Raw genomic sequence first — 17998 nt, forward strand, 5'->3', positions numbered from 1 at the left:
TTACAGGACGAAGGATTTTGGAAGCTCTTAGCATTGTCTAAGGTCTTCTTTCATTAACTTTGTTATGAATATAGCACAGTGCTGAGCAGAACCATAAATTATAGTCCTGCTGTACTTGCTATTAGTGGGTTAACACCTGATCTTTTACGTGCCGAAGCAGACACAGTGCTTCGGCGCAGAGGGATCGATATCCCTGCCTGAACTCTGCAGAAGGCCCTGGGAGAGGGAACCCCTGCAGCTTGCAGGTGCGCAGTGAAGGCTATCATGAAGTCGTGCTTGGAGTCAAAGGGATGTGGCACCAGAAATAATCGTTTACAGCTGAGACATATACTGAAATAGTCATCCTCATAGATATTCAGAACGCAACTGGAGCAGGCCCTGGGCAACCTGATTTAAGTTATCACAGAATCACAGAATTGCTGAGGTTGGAAGGGACCTCCGGAGATCATCTAGTCCAACCCCCTACTCAAGCAGGGTCACCTAGAGCACATTGCACAGGATTGCGTCCAGGCGGGTTTTGAATATCTCCAGAGAAGGAGACTCCACAACCTCTCGGGGCAACCTGTTCCAGTGCGCTGTCACCCTCACAGTGAAAAAGTTTTTCTTCATGTTCAGATGGAAGTGTCTGTGTTTCAGTTTGTGCCCGTTGCCTCGTGTCCTGTCGCTGGGCACCACTGAAAAGAGTCTGGTCCCATCCTCTCGACACCCTCCCTTCAGATACTTGTACGCGTTGATAAGATCTCCTCTCAGCCTTCTCTTCTCCAGGCTAAACAGGCCCAGCTCTCTCAGCCTTTCCTCATAAGAGAGATGCTCCAATCCCCTAATCATCTTTGTGGCCCTTCGCTGGACTTGCTCCAGTAGCGCCACATCCCTCTTGTACTGGGGAGCCCAGAACTGGATGCAGTACTCCAGATGTGGCCTCACCAGGGCTGAGCAGAGGGAGAGGATCACCTCCCTCGACCTGCTGGCAACACTCTTCCTGATGCACCCCAGGATACCATTGGCCTTCTTGGCCACAAGGGCACATTGCTGCCTCATGTCCACCAGCACTCCCAGGTCCTTCTCCGCAGAACTGCTTTCCAGCAGGTCGACCCCCAACCTGGACTGGTGACTGGGGTTATTCCTCCCCAGGTGCAGGACCCTGCACTTGCCTTTGTTGAACTTCATGAGGTTCCTCTCTGCCCACCTCTCCAGCCTGTCCAGGTCTCTCTGAATGGCAGCACAGCCCTCTGGTGTATCCGCCACTCCTCCCAGTTTTGTATCGTCAGCAAACTTGCTGAGGGTGCACTCTGTGCCTTCCTCCAGGTCGTTGATGAAGAAGTTGAACAAGACTGGACCCAGTCCTGACCCCTGGGGGACACCGCTAGCTACAGGCCTCCAACTAGACTCTGYGCCRCTGATCACAACCCTCTGAGCTCTGYCATTCAGCCAGTTCTCAATCCACCTCACTGTCCACTCATCCAGCCCACACTTCCTGAGCTTGTCTATGGGGATGTTATGGGAGACAGTGTCAAAAGCCTTGCTGAAGTCAAGGGAGACAACATCCACTGCTCTCCCCTCATCTGCCCAGACAGTCATTCCATCACAGAAGGCTATCAATCAGATTGGTTAAGCATGATTTYGCCTTGGTGAAGCCATGCTGACTACTCCTGATCACCTTCTTGTCCTCCACATGCTTGGAGGTGGCCTCCAGGATGAGCTGCTCCATCAGCTTTCCAGGGATGGAGGTGAGGCTGACTGGCCTGTAGTTCCCTGGGTCGTCCTTCTTGCCCTTTTTGAAGACTGGTGTGACATTGGCTTTCTTGCAGTCTTCAGGCACCTCTCCTGTTCTCCATGACCTTTCAAAGATGATGGAGAGTGGCTTAGCAATAATGTCCGCCAGCTCCCTCAGCACTCGTGTCTGCTTAGAGAGGGGCGTTGGACCAGGGACCCCCAGAGGTCCCTTCCAAACTAAATTGTTTTGTGATTCTGTATCACTTAAAAAAAAAAAAAAAAAAGAAAGAAAAAAAAAGAAACAAATCCCTTCTTTAGGTGCTGGCTGTTCAGAGTTTTCCCTGTGAGCAAGTTCTTTAAAACCTTAAGTTTTGCTCCAGTATTTCCAGCCTGGCAATGTTCTGAGCTATTCAGCTTCCTCAGGACACAGTAAAAGAGTTTTTAGTGTTGCTTGAAAACTGTAATTTAAGAGAAATATCACTTGTAAGGCTTACTTAAAAGTCCATTTGTTGTGTTACATTAATAAAAGTTTCATAAATACAATTTAATTGGAGCTCTGTTTCTACAGAGTCTGGTTATGTAAAACCCTGTTTAACATGAAATGTCTCTTCAAGTTCTAACTTTAATAAAACTTGTGCTGCCAGGCAGAAAAAGGATTACATTAATATCCTTAAAGCACATTTCTTTCAGAGCTAGTTTGGCCAAAATGTTCTTAACTTCAGACATGAAATACCGGGCCACAGAGTTTGTGTTAAATTGTCCAGAATTACTTTGGGGATTTTAAACTCCCACCCCAAATCCATATTTTGCCTTGTGCAATTGACACTGATATTTTAAAATGTTATTATTTGTGTCCAAGTGAAATAGGACCATATGATATTATTTGCCTTGGACTATTTAATTCTAATTCATTTTTACTAGCATTTCTGTTGCTTGAAATTGAACCTATTTGTCACTGTATTGCTGGGTGGCAGAGCAACCTGGGAAATGAACTCTGGACAGAAAACGGATCTGCCTAGAATTTGCAAAGCGTTTGATGACTTTGGAGCATTTTGGATGCCTGCATGGAGGTGTGCAGCATTCCTAGTTGCTTCTGAAAGTTTTTTGCCCTTGTTTCTGGTGCTGTTGTTCAATATATGATGTTCGAGTATTTTCTTTATTAAGTATTCAACTGTACTGAACAGGTTTATACGAATGGACGGATGAGAAATTTGAARAAGTTAATACGAGAGGACAGTCTCTGCCTGGGGAGGCTTGAGTGCACAGCTGCTGGAAGCAGGGGGAGAGCCGTGCTGGAGACGCTTGCTGCCGGTGTTTGGGGGAGGAAGGAGACTCCGTCCTTCTGACAGTCCCCTCCTCTGTTTCCCACCCCCCTCTGCTCCGGGGCTGTAAAACCTTTTTGCTAGTATTGAATCATTTTGTGTTGACCTTAAGTGCCTGATGTGTACCTTAATCCAAGTTGTGGGCGCGTTGCATGCGGAGACTGCCGTGACCCACCAAGGTCTGATACTCCTACTGTAACAGAAACAGGATGTCGCCGGTTAAAGTTTAAATACCAGGGTTTTTTTGCATGAGTTGGGTTTCTTTATCTGTGCCAAAACCCACTTATGTTTTTGGCAAGGCATGCCACTGAAATTGGAAAAATAAACCTGTTTTGTGAATATGCAGAAATGCGTTTGTCTCCCCCCACCTCCTTTTTTTTCTTTCCTTTTTTTTTTTTTTAATCTGAGCCTTAGGAACGTTTAGTTATTTCCCATTGTGAGCCTTTCTATCTTACTGGAGAATCCATATGTAATTACCTCTAGCCATGCAAGCATAATAAGGAAGAGGATAACAATGCCATAAGTTTAAAAACACTCTTGGGGTCAAAAGTTCTTCTGGAAACACTGGAAGAGCATTTCAGAGAAAGCATTAGCATTGAAAAGGAGCAGGAAGCATAACTCAACAATTAAATGTGTGCAGAGCGTGGGGAGGGACCCTCATTACTTAGAGGACTTGAGCGTTTGTTCCCATTAAGGCACTGCAACCTCAGAAGAGGTTGCTGAAACATGAATCACTTTTCAAATAGAATTGCATGCCTGGAGAAGCAAGAAAGACCTTTTGCTGTCAGTAATCTGCTTTGCACTGAAATATTTCACTTGGAGGGAAGATGAAGAGCACGGTGTGAAGCTAAGATGTGGCCAGCCCTGGTCTTGGGGAAGGGCTGAGTGGCTCCTTTCCTCTTCACAGCGAGGGCTGGAAGCGTTTGCAATTCCTGCCTCATTCTTACTGATCGTCTCCTTCGGCATTGATCCCTTTGAAGGGACGGGCGAGAGCAGGGTCCAGCCTCAGCTTAGCATGTGTTGGAGCTGCTGGTCAACTATAAATACTGCGTTTGTTAGAAGTCTGACAGTATTCTACCTTTCCGAGATACAGTCTTGTCTAGCGTATCCGCKGGTCTGTGCCTGTGTGGTGCCCTTCACTCATGCTTCAGCTGAACAGGCGCACTGGCTCCTACGGTGAATCCAGAAGACTGGTGAAATGCAAGGTTTTAGAGTAAATATAGTGAGGAATTTGGGCAAGAGAAAATGACAAAGTGTTTAGGGACCAAATCTTGCTTGCCTAGTGTGGCTGTTTCTCTCGTGTGTGAGTAGCCCTGTTGTTTCTAGGTGCCCTGTCACATGAAAAGAAACTATTGCAATTCTTCCATATTGCCATGGGGTTGCTCTGTAATTGCAAAGGGCAGATGGTGGTGCTGGGGGTGCAGGCAAGGGGTTGGGGAGGGTATGGGAATTTTTGTGCATTTTATGATTTTGGGGAGGACGAAGAGTGATGGAAGGCAGCTAGGGGACAGTGTCATTAAACTACTATTTTCAGCAGGTTCTAAAATTCTTCTGTCATGGAGACTTTAATGGAGAAAAGATCTTGAGGTCAGGAGAGAGTTTCCTAGCAGCAGTCACACACTTGCCTGTTCCTGACTTCCAGCCATCCTGGACCACTTTCTACTGCCTCTGTGTTAAAGACAAGCCTAGGGGAAATTGTTTCATCCAGAGACTGATTATCAGCAGGGTTCCCTGTAGATATGATGCAGGCTATAAGCTGTGAAATATCTTCTGTTGCTTTGGCTGGTGGAAGATAACCTTTGTGACTTGACCATAAATATCAGCCTAGACAATGCCCAGAGTTATAATTCTTGCTCTTCCATGTAATGTGTTTGAAAGCCAAGTCAGCAGAGTAATAGAAACACAGTTTATCTACAGTACAGGTTCTGTATGTTCTTTGTTTTTCTGAATGAGGGTTTTTCCCATAAAGCAACAGATACACAGTACAGCCCATCTCTCCTTTGGCTGTTTGGATAACTGCCCAGCTTTGAAGGAGATGAACTGCCTTTAACAAACTAAAAATAACCCCCTCGTGGCACTGGAACAAGAGAGATGCTGTCACAGCCATCCAGTTCACATACATTAGCAGAAAGATGATAAAGGCTCTAGGATTTGAGAGTTAGCGTGAATATCGTATCATCACATCTGCAGTTTGTTTATCTGCAAATTCTTGAACGTGTACACAGTCCAGTCTTGGTTGGGTTCAGCTCAAATGTGTTCTAGATTTACTATGCTTGAATAAATACAGCCTATATAATACACAGGCTTCAGGTATGAAAGGCACTTAATGCTTATGGATTCCATATCCTCTCATCTACTTAGGATGATATAGACTGGTTTTAGAACTGAAATCCAAAGCTTTCCACCAGCTGTATCATGGGAATGTTCTCTGCAACTGTGGGTTGACTTCAGTATTAGGGAGGTCTTGCTCTGTTCTCAAGAGAGCTGTCTATTTTGAGGACTGTCTATTGCTGCCTTTGTCCCTCACCCCGAGTAAAAAGGTTGTAATTAGAAAAGATCAGATGCAGCTTATGGTTTGTCATAATGTATGGGCTCCAGATTTGTGCTCAACCATGAGCAGTTATTAAAGAAAACAGCTGAGGAGTCAGACCAGCTTTCACACAACTTGAGCTCCATGTTTGTCTCCTCTGTTTACCAGGGTCAATCTTTTGGCAACTCTCTGCAGCACATGGAGACATCTTGTGGCCTGTGAATATACTGCATGCAAACATGTTTTGATTKGGGGGGGGRGGGGGGGGTTAAAGCATAAAAAATTAAAACAGCAGTGATCTCTTTGTGAACCGTTTCAGAAATGCCTGAATTTGATTTTCTTTAGCTCAGAAGATGATTGTAGTAAAAATCATGATATGTTGCAGAAGAGAGTAATTTGGCCCTAAAAGCATTGGGAACTGATAGCTAGGAGGATCTTACTGTTTCCAAGGACTCATGGCTATCTGTGATATCCTCTTCTTGGAGAACTTATTTGCATTAGCCATTTCCTGTGTTTCTTTCTCTTTAAAAGGATGTTTGCAATGTTTGGGTCTTAAAAACTTTTCTGTTATTCTTAGCAACCATTTGGAAATTTAAAACTTAAACCTGCTTTACTTAACTGTGGCCCTGACCATAAAAATGGCATAGCACCAGTGAGTCTTTGAAACCAGTTCAGCTGAAGTCTGTCTACGCTGAGAACTTGTAGGCTGCCAGCATCCTCTGGGCCACGGTCAATGTGCTGCGTTCCTGATCCCAAGCTCATCGAAGCATGCTCTGGGCCGTGGGAAGCTCTCATACAAAATAATTAGAGCACTATGTAAGATGAGAGCAACTGCTTTGTGCTGCTGTGTGTTTGCATTCTGTTTGCTGAGTGTGCAAGTGGTAGGTGCTGCTACGTTGGTATTGATAAGTGCCAGGTTACATTTCACATGCAGGTTTATGTTTGACTAGTTTAGGGACTTGGTAAAGAGCAATTAAAAAAAAAAAGGAATTCTGTACCTTTCGAAGCTGACAGTAATGCTCTTTCTAGCAACTACTGCATTACAGCAAAAACTTAGGCCTGTTTTTAATGTAGGCATTTGGTAGAGTGATAGACTAGGCATTCTTCAAGAGACTGCTTTAAAGGCTTTTGTTTTGTTTATTTAGCATTTCCATCTATTCAGAAAACAGGGCAGCTCCCCTTCTGAAACCCTTATCTGACTTCCTGATCTCCTTGCTTGCACATGAGCAGAGAGGTTTCCAACACTTTCTTTATAATTAGTGAATGGAGGCCTGGGTTCACATCCCCTTTCCCCAGGCGGGAGGAAGTACAGGCTGCGCCCGGCGCGTACCAGTGCAGGAGTTCCCAGGGCTGCTGCAGGGGGAGGCTGCCGGCGCCGGCGGTGTGAAGTCTAGCCCAGACCTGAGCCCTCCTGGCGTCCCGTGCTGGAGGCTTTTCTAGGATGCACTAACCGACTAAGGCACTAAATAAGCACTGACACGTAGGCTGGCGTTCCCCCTCTTCTCCGTCCCCGGCTCCGTTTGGATCTTGGCACTTGTGTCGTGACCGTGTGGAGCGGCGATGCCCTGCGATGAAGGGAGCCCTGGAGCTTGCTCCGGGAATGATGGGCTCCGGGCTGCGTTTGGCCTTGCCGCCAGCCCTGTGGCTTTGGCCGGGGGCGCGCTCACCTCCGGCTGCAATCCGGGGCATTGGGAGGTGCTGCGTTTCGGCAGGGCGCAGCTGGCCACCACGGCCTCTAACGCGGGTGCGTTCTGGCTCGTCTCGGTCTCTCCAGCCATCCCTGAGGCTTTGCACGCGCAGTAAAACCAGAGCAGTAAGCAGTGGAAAGCCCAGTGCCTACCCTGATTAAAAAATCTGCTTTGTTTGCAGTGTTAACACTGCTAAATTACAGTGCTGCACTTTGTAATTTATCTGGGGGGTGGGATGGGGGAGGATTCAATTAAATAGAAAAAGACCTAATTTAAAAGTGGAGGTATTTTACTTTCCATGCAAGGTAAGAGGGCCTGTGGAGCTCCCTGTCTATGAGACACATTTAAGGCTTAAAGCATGCTGTGTCCCTGAAAACCATAAATAATTGCATGAATTACTGGAACAACTAGAATTATAACAAGTCTTCAAAGAAAATCCCCCAAACTTTGGGAAAGTTTAAAGCCTTTAAGGCATCAGCTAGTCTCGAGGGACTAGAAAGACTTTCTGTAGGGACCAGGTTAATCCAAATTGGCGTAAGGGCATTTTGTACCCTTCTCTGAAGGAGCCAGTGCTAACTGCTCTTGAAGACAGAGTACCGGAGCACAGAGTAGTTGCTGGGTTTATTCTGCTGGCTGCCCTATGTATGTAGCAGTGTTGGTGCTTTCATGATCAAATATGAATACTGCTTAAGAAAAGGCTGTCCTGACTTTGGCAGGACCGAGGAAGTCGAGAGCTGTCCCACGGAGCTCGTACACCGTTGCTGCAGGAGAGGGCAGTGGACTTGCTGCAGTTGGTTTGACCCTTTGCTGGTGCAGGTATGAGTGAATTTGGCAAGCCACAGACGGCTCAGGCTAATTCTCATCTAATTCTCAGTGCTTTCTGCCTACTAGTTTCACTTCCCAAATATCAAGTTGAACTTGTCATCTTCTGCTAACGCTCTTCAGCGAAGAAATCCAGCAGGCTCTACCTTGGGGAGTTAGATGGGCTCACTGCTGGGAAAGAGAGCGCCTTAGGAGCTCGGTAACAGCAGCTGTAAAGCAGTTTGCTTATTAAATTGTATCATCCCATGTGTGCTGCCTTGTTTTTGTAAATCGGTGATGATTGCCAAGCTGTTTGTGGTTAAACARTGCAGGCTCTTTATAATCCTGCTCCTCATCTCGCCTAATTAAGGGCCTGGTCACGCTGGAGTTTTGCCTGAGTAAGGGCTCTGGGGGCAGTTGTTCATCCTGGTGTCGTGCCAGGACTGTGTGTTCGTGATAGCACTGTTTCCTTTGAAATCAATTGAGATGTCACCATCACTTGATCCTGGAGTTACTTAATGAACTGGCAGAATGGTCTCTATTTTTAGATCTCCCTCAAAACTACTGTGTGTATTAAAACTCCCCTTGTCCTTAACGATGAAACGGCATTGAACAGGATTTATTAGTTTAGTTTAATGAGAGGCATACAAAACTGAAATAATAAGCTCCGTTTCCTTGAAAGCAAGGAAAATTAAAATGGCATGGTTACAATCCTGGCAGCCGGCTTGAGACAGTAAAGCGATACTTTCACGTGTGGCCAGAAGGATAAGGTGGAGCTGCGTTTTTTTCTTGTCTAAGTTATGACAGTGCAGCCAACGTCGGAGCCAAAGATTACAGACACACGACTATTGGGAGTTCTTGAAAGCTTTGTGGATTGGATTTCTGAGTGTTTTCAGAGGAGGATAAAACCCTTGGTGGTTTATTAGATGAGCTCAACAACTTAAATAAGATCTACTTCATAGCTTATATTGTGAGGGCTAGAATGTCTTCCCCTAAATGTTTATAATCCATGTCAGAAAAGTATTTTTGCTAAAATAAGAAATAAACAGAGACATAGGTAATTTAGATGTTTTTGCTTCTTACTGGAGTCTGAGGCCAAGTTGGATAAAATGTAATTTCAGGAAGCCACTAAGAATGTCTTGAGGCTGTACTTAGTGTTTGTGTTTGCACACACATGCCCTTCTCCAGCTCATACGTGCAGTTGGGTGTTTCCTGTCTGCAGGCTTACAGCCTCTAGGATTGCACAGTAATGACGTGAAGGGACGGGTTGTATTTTATTAATGGAGGTGGCAATTCTCTCCTGTTCTTCCTCCTACCCCACCAGGTTGAAATTTGTGTAATTGCAGAATGCATCCCTACTTGCTTCTGTTGCATAGTTAAAATAAATAATTAAAAGCAGGAAATCTCTAAACCAAAACAAGAGCCCGTGTAGCAGGAACTCGGGATGTACCAAACGGTTGGCTCTTGAGCCCTGGCTCAGTGTGGAAATAGGATATAACAGTGTGGATTAGAGTGTGTGTGTAGGCTGCTGCCAGCTGACCTGAGTTTCTTCTCCTGTGCTCTGAGCTGCAGGAAGCTGTGTGGTCATGTCAGGTGCAATGCCCCGTGGCCATGTGCAGCACGGAAATGAAACAGCTCTGCAGTGCTGGACCATGCTCAGGTCCCAGAAATGGGAGAATGGGTCCATCCCTGTCGGTCAGGAGAGACGTCCTCTGTGTCTCCGGGCTGGGGTTTGCTCTGGGGCTGGGAGGACCCCAGGAGATGCTCTGAGCATCCTGGTCCCTGTTCAGGGAGGGGTCTGAAGGAAGGGTCTTTGCTCAGTCCCCCATTCAAATGCTCGTCGCGATGGAGAGGTTTGAAGGAGGAGGCTTGGCGAGAGTGAGCAGGCAGCATGCTTGGCACTTCCTAGCTGCAGCTTTTGGGCACTGGGAGAGGGTCAGGGAGGAGGAAGCAGCAAGAAGCCAAGACGGATGGAAGATGGGAGAGACGCGACGTGCTGGGAGAGGTGGCAGGGAATCCGGCAGGGGTAAAGAGAGCAACTTGGAAGAGGCTCAGTTGATAAGGATGAGCAAAGATTAAGTGGTGGGATTACTTATGTAAATAAAGTGTGCTTTTTCATAAAATATGCAGATTGGTCTTACCTGCATAGGAACTCCAGCTTCCTTAGGCCGTTGACTTGCTAAATTAAAACAGCTGTACAGCCTGGTAGCACCTCACGCTGCTGTGAGTGAGAAGCAGCACTGTATCTGCAGAGTGGAGATAAAACAGGCTGCTTCATCTAGGCATCCCATCTTGTTTTTCCCTGTCCCTGTGCTTCAAATATTCCTCCTCCACAGAATTAGTRCTGCTGCTGGGCACCTGATTAATTCTCACTGCTCTAGAACCACCAGATACATGATTTCTGCCCTCTGCAAGGGAGGTGTTCTCTCTTGTAATGGGTATTCTCGCTTACGTGGTCAATTCCAGCATAACTTTGTGCGATGCATTAAGTCCTGGCTCTCCTCTAAACAGCCGTACTTTAGGCATGCTCTCAAGGAGATGGTAGAGAGAGTTGGTGATACTTTGGCTGTGACCTAGTCAGTGATGGTTTGGGTATTTGGAGGGGGATTTTTTGTCTGATTTCTTACATCTTTTCTGGAAAGAATCCCTCATGAGGACAGTCAAATTGTAAGCACTGGTTTTATTAGACTAATAGTTATTTTATTCTTAAGATGAATCTCATTATGTGGAACTGCGTTGCAGAGCGTTTGGTGCTAGGTGTGGACTCTGAGATCACTGCTGCAACACCTTGAAAAATCAACAAGTAACAGCTAGGATGTGCAAGTTTTAAAACTATGTGTAGYTGTTAATGTTGAAGGGAGATGAATAAAAAGCCAAAATTGAATGTCAGTTTCCATTCTAGATCCCTGTTATCTGTCATCTTTATCTTTTTCTGAAATTTTTATCCTTTGAATTGAAATCATAAGGTCTAGACTCTGTGCAAAAGATTAGTTTTGGTTTTCTTGTTTTGGGGAGAAGAGGGTTTGCGGGATGGGAGGCAGATGCTGTGCAGAAACAATTTTGCCATTTTTAATCTTGAAAAATGGGAATAGAATTTATTTTTTTTAGCAATAAAAGGTGTGTTCAGTGGTTTGGGGGGATTTTTTTTTTTATTATTGACTTATAGCTAGTTTGTATGACAGATTAAAAATATAATGTGACYGGTAAGTAGCTTGTATTGGAAATTTGCTGTCCTTGTCATAAGCTTTCTAAAATTGTGCAGAGAATGCGTGGTAGATAATGGGGTGAAAGCATGGTACTAGAGTATGAATAAGGAGCACCTCAAGGAACTGTGTAGTGGCACATCTAGGAAACCGTTACCACCGTAACTTGGTAAAAGAAGCATGGGAGGGGAGAAAGAAATGGCCAGAATCTTCCACGACGTATGTGTTGAAGAGAGTCCTTGCATGTTTTGTAAAGAGTATCCTTGAGCAGCTCGGCACCTCTTCAGAGAGACCAACTCGGAAGGGACGTGTGTGATCATGCAGCTGAAGGTGGCAGGTCTGTGGATTGTCACCTTATATTGTCACCTGCACCTGGGCAAATGCCAGTAACGTTTGACAMTCACCTTGCACTTGTCAGTGCAAGGCAGCAGACAGCGGATGAGCAGGTTCCTCCTGTCTCTGTGCGTTTACTCAGGGTAGCAGGGTTGTGGTTCTACATGTAAATTTAAGTTGAATTTTTCCAGACTTTTGACTGCTTAGCTGCGTAACCCTCATCACCTTCTGTTGAATTAGCTTTTTATCCACAACATGTGTTGGTATTCAGCTGTGGACACTAGCAATAAAATAACACTTTTCTTTAAGTGGTCGTATCTRTAAAGATGCTGTTGTGATGTCTCTGGAGGTTTGTTGAGCTGAACAAACTGCAATAAAAGCTACACTAAAATTTTGTGAAAATGCRTGGAGAAGCACCTGAATGAGCTGGTTTGGGTACTGGAGGCAGTCTGGAGGCATTAGTATGGTACCCTGCAGAGGACTGCTGTCTAGGCATGCCCTTAGGTAAAAATACATAGTAATATCCAAAGGTACCCCTGAAAACTACTTACCAAAATGTGTGCTGGCTTAATACAATGACATGCTTTGGAAAATGATGATGTGCAGTGGAATTTTCTATCCCTGATATTACTAAAAATTAAAAGAATTCCATCAACTTCTCTTATTTGCAAGTAAATCAGGTTCTTTGTTTGTTTTTTTTAGGTCATGGAAACAGAGAAGTCTCAAGATCCAGCTTGTGCAGAAGTGTCCAAAGGAAACAACCAGAGTCCAACTCTGGGAAGTGGCATATTGAAATACAGAAGTCGATCCCAAGGTAAAGCAGGATTGATAAAAGATAGCAGCAGTAGATTTTTTACATTGTGTATTTCTTTTAGCTCTCTGAAAGTGAGATAGGTTTTCTTTCCTTTGGACATCATATTAGTTTAATTTGGAACAAAAATTCCAGCTGTAAAATGTTTTCATTCAGCTTCCTGAGTTGAACTATTATATTGACAGATGAAGCCAAGGTTTTGGAAGCTTCTTTTTCTTTCTTTTCTTTTCTTTSTTTTTAATGGGGAGGGGTGGGGTCTTTCAAAACGCCATCACCAAAATACCCATTTATGACAAATACTCCCCACATTTTCTATTGTATTGCCTTGTGCCCAAGTCTTAACATTAAGCCGTGTGCAGAGCTCAATCCCATTCTCATCCCTAAGACTCTTAGAGACTCCCTCCCTCCTGTGTTCACCTTAATTTCCATTTACTCAGATATTTTTAGTATCCTCCAGGCAGATCCTCTGAAAGCAATATGTATTTAAATTCCTGGCCCGTGGGGACCGCTCRGACCTTACTGCGGGAGCAGAACTGCTGAAGCCTTGGGCTGGCCACCAGTGCGGGGCATACTGGGGTGAAGCCCCCGTTCCTGGTGGGTGCTGGTGCCCCRGGCTGCGGGTGAGCCTGGGGCGAGGGTAGCCCCCTCCAGCTGGGGCTGCCGCACGGGAAGGGGACGGCATCCRGAGGCAGAGAGAAAAGCCCGGGGAGGTGGCTCTTCTCCTAGAGGAGGCGTTTTCCACCGCTGGTCTGGTCTGCGGTCCCTGGTCCCTGGGCTGCAGCTGTGCTCTGCTGGCAGTTCAGCCCGCCTCATCTCGCCGTGTTTTTGGACAAGGATAGCGGAGGCTGCTGGGCTCTGGGCTGAACCCTGTTGCACCCTGCGCTCATTCGAGGCAGCCGGCTCCGCTCCCAGAAGCAGAGGAGGTGAGGTAGATGGATGGGAAAGGCTTAGCTGTGGGTCCCTGGCGGGTCTGGGAGCGAAAGACATGCCAGGAGCCTGGGTCCTGCCAAAATAGCCAGCCAGGGTGTGTTTGGCAGCAGCACCCTGCATGCCTAGGGACCGGGAGATTTAAAACCAGAGGTAGTTTTGTTTGGACTCCAAAGCAGGGTGCGGGTTGGGAACTGCACTCTTGGAGATGGGCACAAATTCCACCTGTGGGAGCGGCTGCAAAATCATGTTGATGCTCGGTAAAAACAAACTGCTGCCCCGGCTTTGCATTCGCTCTGCGTCTCCCTTCTGCTGGCACCGGTGGTTCTGCAGCCTCCTGGTGAAGAGCAGGCGGCACAGAACGGGTTTGGGGCTCCGCTGGGTAACTTTGCAGCAGATGCACCTCCGTGTTTGGCCCGTGAGCCCGGTCCCGTGTAAGGATGGGGTGGTGGAAGAGGAAGGGAAAGCAGAGCTGCCCCCTTCAGTGGCAGCTGCTATTTAACTTGGTTTAAAGTGATCTTAAAGCCACATCATTAAATCCGACTTGTGTGAATTTTGTCTGCGTCTCAGGTTTTCATCTGTAAAACACGGGTTGAGGGCGCTTCCCTGTGTGACAGGGAAATTGCAAGGATAAACATGTGGGAACTGCTGTGAATGGGGGTCATGTAGTTACCGCGGAGAAATGAGAATTGGAGGAGCCCCGTTGTGAGGAATGGGGAACTCKGTGACTAATTACAGGATGTCCTTCAAGACAAATAATTCTGTTTCTAACGTGAGTTCTGTCTGTCTGTGTTCTTCTCCTCTTCAAGACACCTAGGATTGTTGCCAGAAGGAAAGAAAATAACATTTATTTGGCACATTTTTCCTTTCTCCATTCCAGAAAAATTTCTCTCGAAGTGACATGAYACCTCTAGAAACATATACAGCTACAGTGTCATGTCTTTTAATTTTAAATAAATGAAGTTTGAGAGCTTAGTGCAGTGGCAAGTGCCACTGGATGAGAACAGCTGAATTTCTTTTCTGTCCCAGAGCTACTGGCTCAATTATCTTTTTACTTACCACCGCAAGTGACAGTGCTGAAGATTTCAGCATCTCTGAATGATCTTCTAAAACCTGGGGCACCAGGAAAAGTTTTCATTTGAGGATGATCAAATCTAGCTTGTAATTGCCTGGTGGCATACTACATGGTATTGTTTTAAGGTATTGTTTAAGTTAGGATTTGCAGGAGGTGATTATTGCATGCTGGCGCGAGGATAGCCCGGTCCTGAGATAGTTGTCAGATGTGGTATTTCTGTGGTTTTCCCTAGGTGCCGGATCCCGGTTAGAATCCGTGGGAGAAGATGACGAGCTGACAGTGGAAAATGGTGAACCGAATTATGAAATAGCAGTGAAATATTCCCGGGGAGGGAGAAAACACTCTCTCCCCCAGCAGCTGGAATCAGCAGGAGCCAGGCAGGTGGGTAGAAAGCCCAGCTCTGAGCAACTTGGTTTCCTTCATCAGCTTGTACTTGATCCTTTAAGATCTATATGACTCCCTGAGAAGTGACTGTAATGAAATGTGGCTGCTTATGTACATCATGGGGACCAAAACCAAACTTTGACACCAAAATGGGATATGTTAGCTACAGATGGAGAACTTCTTTGCTGTGAGGATGGTGAAGGGTGGTACTTCTGCTATGGCCAAGGCCTAAGGCTGGTATCTATGAGATGTAGGTCTAGAGATGTGAGCACAGAAAAGCCCTGCTTCTTTTTATTTTAATCACATGATGATGTAGGCGTTTTTTTAGCAGATAAGGACTTCACTATATCATGAGTCTACCCTTAATCTTTTTAATTTAAATTGGGACTGGTACATTGCAAAACGCTCCTACTGTGTGAAATGTGGGAAAATTATGGCAAAATTTGCTTCGACTGTAATGAGCAAGGACTTTATCCCCTGAATACTTATTTGAATATATCATATATTTCTTTTTGCTCCTGTCTGTAAGATTCCTCCCCTCCTCCCTTACACACACTATTTTCCCAGCATGATGTCCCAGTGCAATCAGAGTAACTTCCCCTGTTTGCTCATGTTTATTAGGACTACCATATTGTGAAGAAGTCTACCCGCTCCTTCAGTGCTGCCCAGGTGGAATCCCCATGGAGACTGACCCAGCCGTCCATTATTTCTAACATCGTCCTGATGAAAGGGCAAGGCAAGGTGAGCATTTCTACACRTGGCTGGTTCCTCGCGTGTACTACGAGCTGGCGTGTAAGAGCCTGAGGCATCTCCCATGACTTCCAGCTCCTGACTGTTTATTAAAGTGGAGGTGTGCCTGGTTGTGACCCTCAAAGGTAGCCAATAATAATAACAATAAATTCCATTTTCAGAAGTGAATGCCAAAGTTATGCCTGCAAAATGCAGGGGAAGCAACGTTTGTATCTCGCACTTGGGGTGGGGTGGCTTTGATTCTGATTTGGTGCATCTGGTCATTACTGAGCTATCAAGTATTACTAACAGGCCTATAAATATGTGTGTCTATGCAAAATTGGTACTGTTACAGAAGAGTACCTGTTTGCATGTGTATTTATGGACAAGCATGTTTTATCTCCATGGTATCTTTATACATTAAAAAAAAACACACAGTAAATTAAATCCAAATAGAGGTTCCTGGTTGATTGTTTCTCTGAGAGTCCTGAATTTTCTGGGTCACAGAGTCCTCTTATCCCCCCCCCCCAGTAATGTGTTTGCACATTCGCTAGATGCCAGCTGGCTGAACGCTGAGGGAGTAGAACTGGATTTCCCCAATCTAATCCACACTAGTATGGGAACTCTTGCTTATATATGCTAAAAATGTGCTTTTTTTGTTGAAATACTGTTTTAAAATCATCAGATGAATGTATTTTGGACTAAAATGACTTATTTTGACTTTCAAGCTTGAGTATAAAATGAATTCTTTGCTGTGCTTTAAATTCACCAAAGAGTTAGAAATAAAGGCTGCTCTGATAGATTGGCACACAGTTACTGTAGCTTTCCTTGATTTGGGAGCTTCAGGTCTTCCATGACACTTTCAAGCAAGTATTTCTTGATTTTTTTCACTTATTTATTTTTTGAACCTGTTCTTCCTATGAGAACTGCCTTATTTCTGCCCATGTGGTAAACCGCCCCCTCCTGCCTTTCTGCAGTTGACTCTAGGGCATTATGAAGCAGTTGGTAGCCTGCAAACTGTAGTGACTATGAACCACCTCAAATAGCTGCCGTTTTGGGTACCTTTCACCCCATTCTGGGCAATCACTTGCACTGGCTACAATCCGTATAGTAGTGTTTGCTCTATTATCTCTGTGCAGACCTGGGACTTGAAGAGTATKTCCGTGGAGTCCCTGTGTTCAGATGGCTCAGAGCCAAGGGTGTGACCTTGTTTTTTTCCCTCTTTAGGTAGATMTCTGTGGGGTGCTTTTCCACCAGGGAGTTGCAGCACCTCTCCAGGAAGGTGCGCCAATGCAGGAACCGTTGTGCCTTCCAGCAGTGTTTCTCCTAGGCCACCTCCTGGAGCTGTGGGGAGAACCGCTGCGGGTGTGCATCGGAGCAGCCAGGGCCCCAGGCTCTCTGTGGTTTGCTCTGTGGTTGATTATTGCACAGTAAACCCTTGTTTGAGTTATTTTGGGTTACAAGGTGGAGCTACGATACCTCCTATCTGGAAATCAGTAATATCTTATCAAATTACTAAAGGCTCATAACAATCAATAATAAACGGTTGTCTACCTTGTATTCAGAGTAAAACAAAAGAGGCCGTGTGTTGTACCGGGTTGTAAACATGGTGTTAGCGTCTGCTCTGCCAGCTCCCCTCAGCTAGACAGCACTGCCTGAGGCTCTAATAATAACCATTGCTTCAGATCATTGAAGCACAACAGTTTCTCACTTCCCTTGTCCACCTGGTTGGTGACTTTTCTCTTTAGTATGTAAAATATGCGTACAGGGGTGACAAGAGGAGAAGTATAGGGGAATGGATGAAGTGATTCGACTGGGAAATAACTCGGCAGAAGGGGGAGAGATTGGTTCTGCTGGGCTCCTTCATTCCCTGATCAGCTTCATGAGATGGTCCCCCAGCCAGCTAGGGCAGTGCAGGGGCAAGAGCTAACAGATGGAGCCCTGGGGAATATACTGATCTAGATTTATTTAAGTAAGACGTGGTACATGTCTCCAGAATAATTAAAAATGTATATGTGCATGACAATCCCCCCCACACCAGCCCTTACAGCTACATTCCGGACATTACAACACTGACCTTATGTCATGTTCTTAAGCTTTTATTTTTCCTGAGGAAATGCAGGATCTGTGACAGCAGAGAAAACTACAATTAATCCTGGATATAGATCTCAGGGGCAGGAATCCACTGTCTGTTAATTTAAGGGCAAYGTGTTACAGTTTTTAAAAGTGGAATAGGACAGCACAAAGCTATTGATCCTATGTTCCACAAAAATGACTTAGGATATCACTTTTTGCCTTTTAGTTTAATGTGCCTGCTGCTACTTTTTTGGGCTGATGATATTAGGGTGAAAGTAAATCAGGAGATGCAAGCGGCAAATAAGATTGCGGTGTCATTCGTCAGAAGCTATTACATTTTCATCTTTCCTTTGTTTTGTACATTATCAGGGAATCTTTCCCAGACAGGTGGTAATAGAATAAGGTG

At 45.4% G+C, this 17998-nt stretch overlaps 1 protein-coding gene across 1 annotated transcript in view; it reads left to right on the forward strand.

Annotated features, from left to right (window-relative positions):
- The window catches only part of PDZD2 (PDZ domain containing 2), a 144306-nt gene that overhangs the window by 96388 nt on the left and 29920 nt on the right, over nt 1-17998 (forward strand). The window contains exons 6-8 of the mRNA XM_026087276.1: nt 12293-12404; nt 14636-14784; nt 15409-15528. Coding sequence (XP_025943061.1) covers nt 12293-12404; nt 14636-14784; nt 15409-15528 — 381 coding nt within the window. The remainder of the gene's footprint in view (nt 1-12292; nt 12405-14635; nt 14785-15408; nt 15529-17998) is intronic.

The sequence above is a fragment of the Apteryx rowi genome, unplaced genomic scaffold (genome assembly GCF_003343035.1).
Source record: "Apteryx rowi isolate R43461 unplaced genomic scaffold, aptRow1 scaffold_71, whole genome shotgun sequence".
In the NCBI taxonomy this organism is placed as follows: Eukaryota; Metazoa; Chordata; class Aves; order Apterygiformes; family Apterygidae; genus Apteryx; species Apteryx rowi.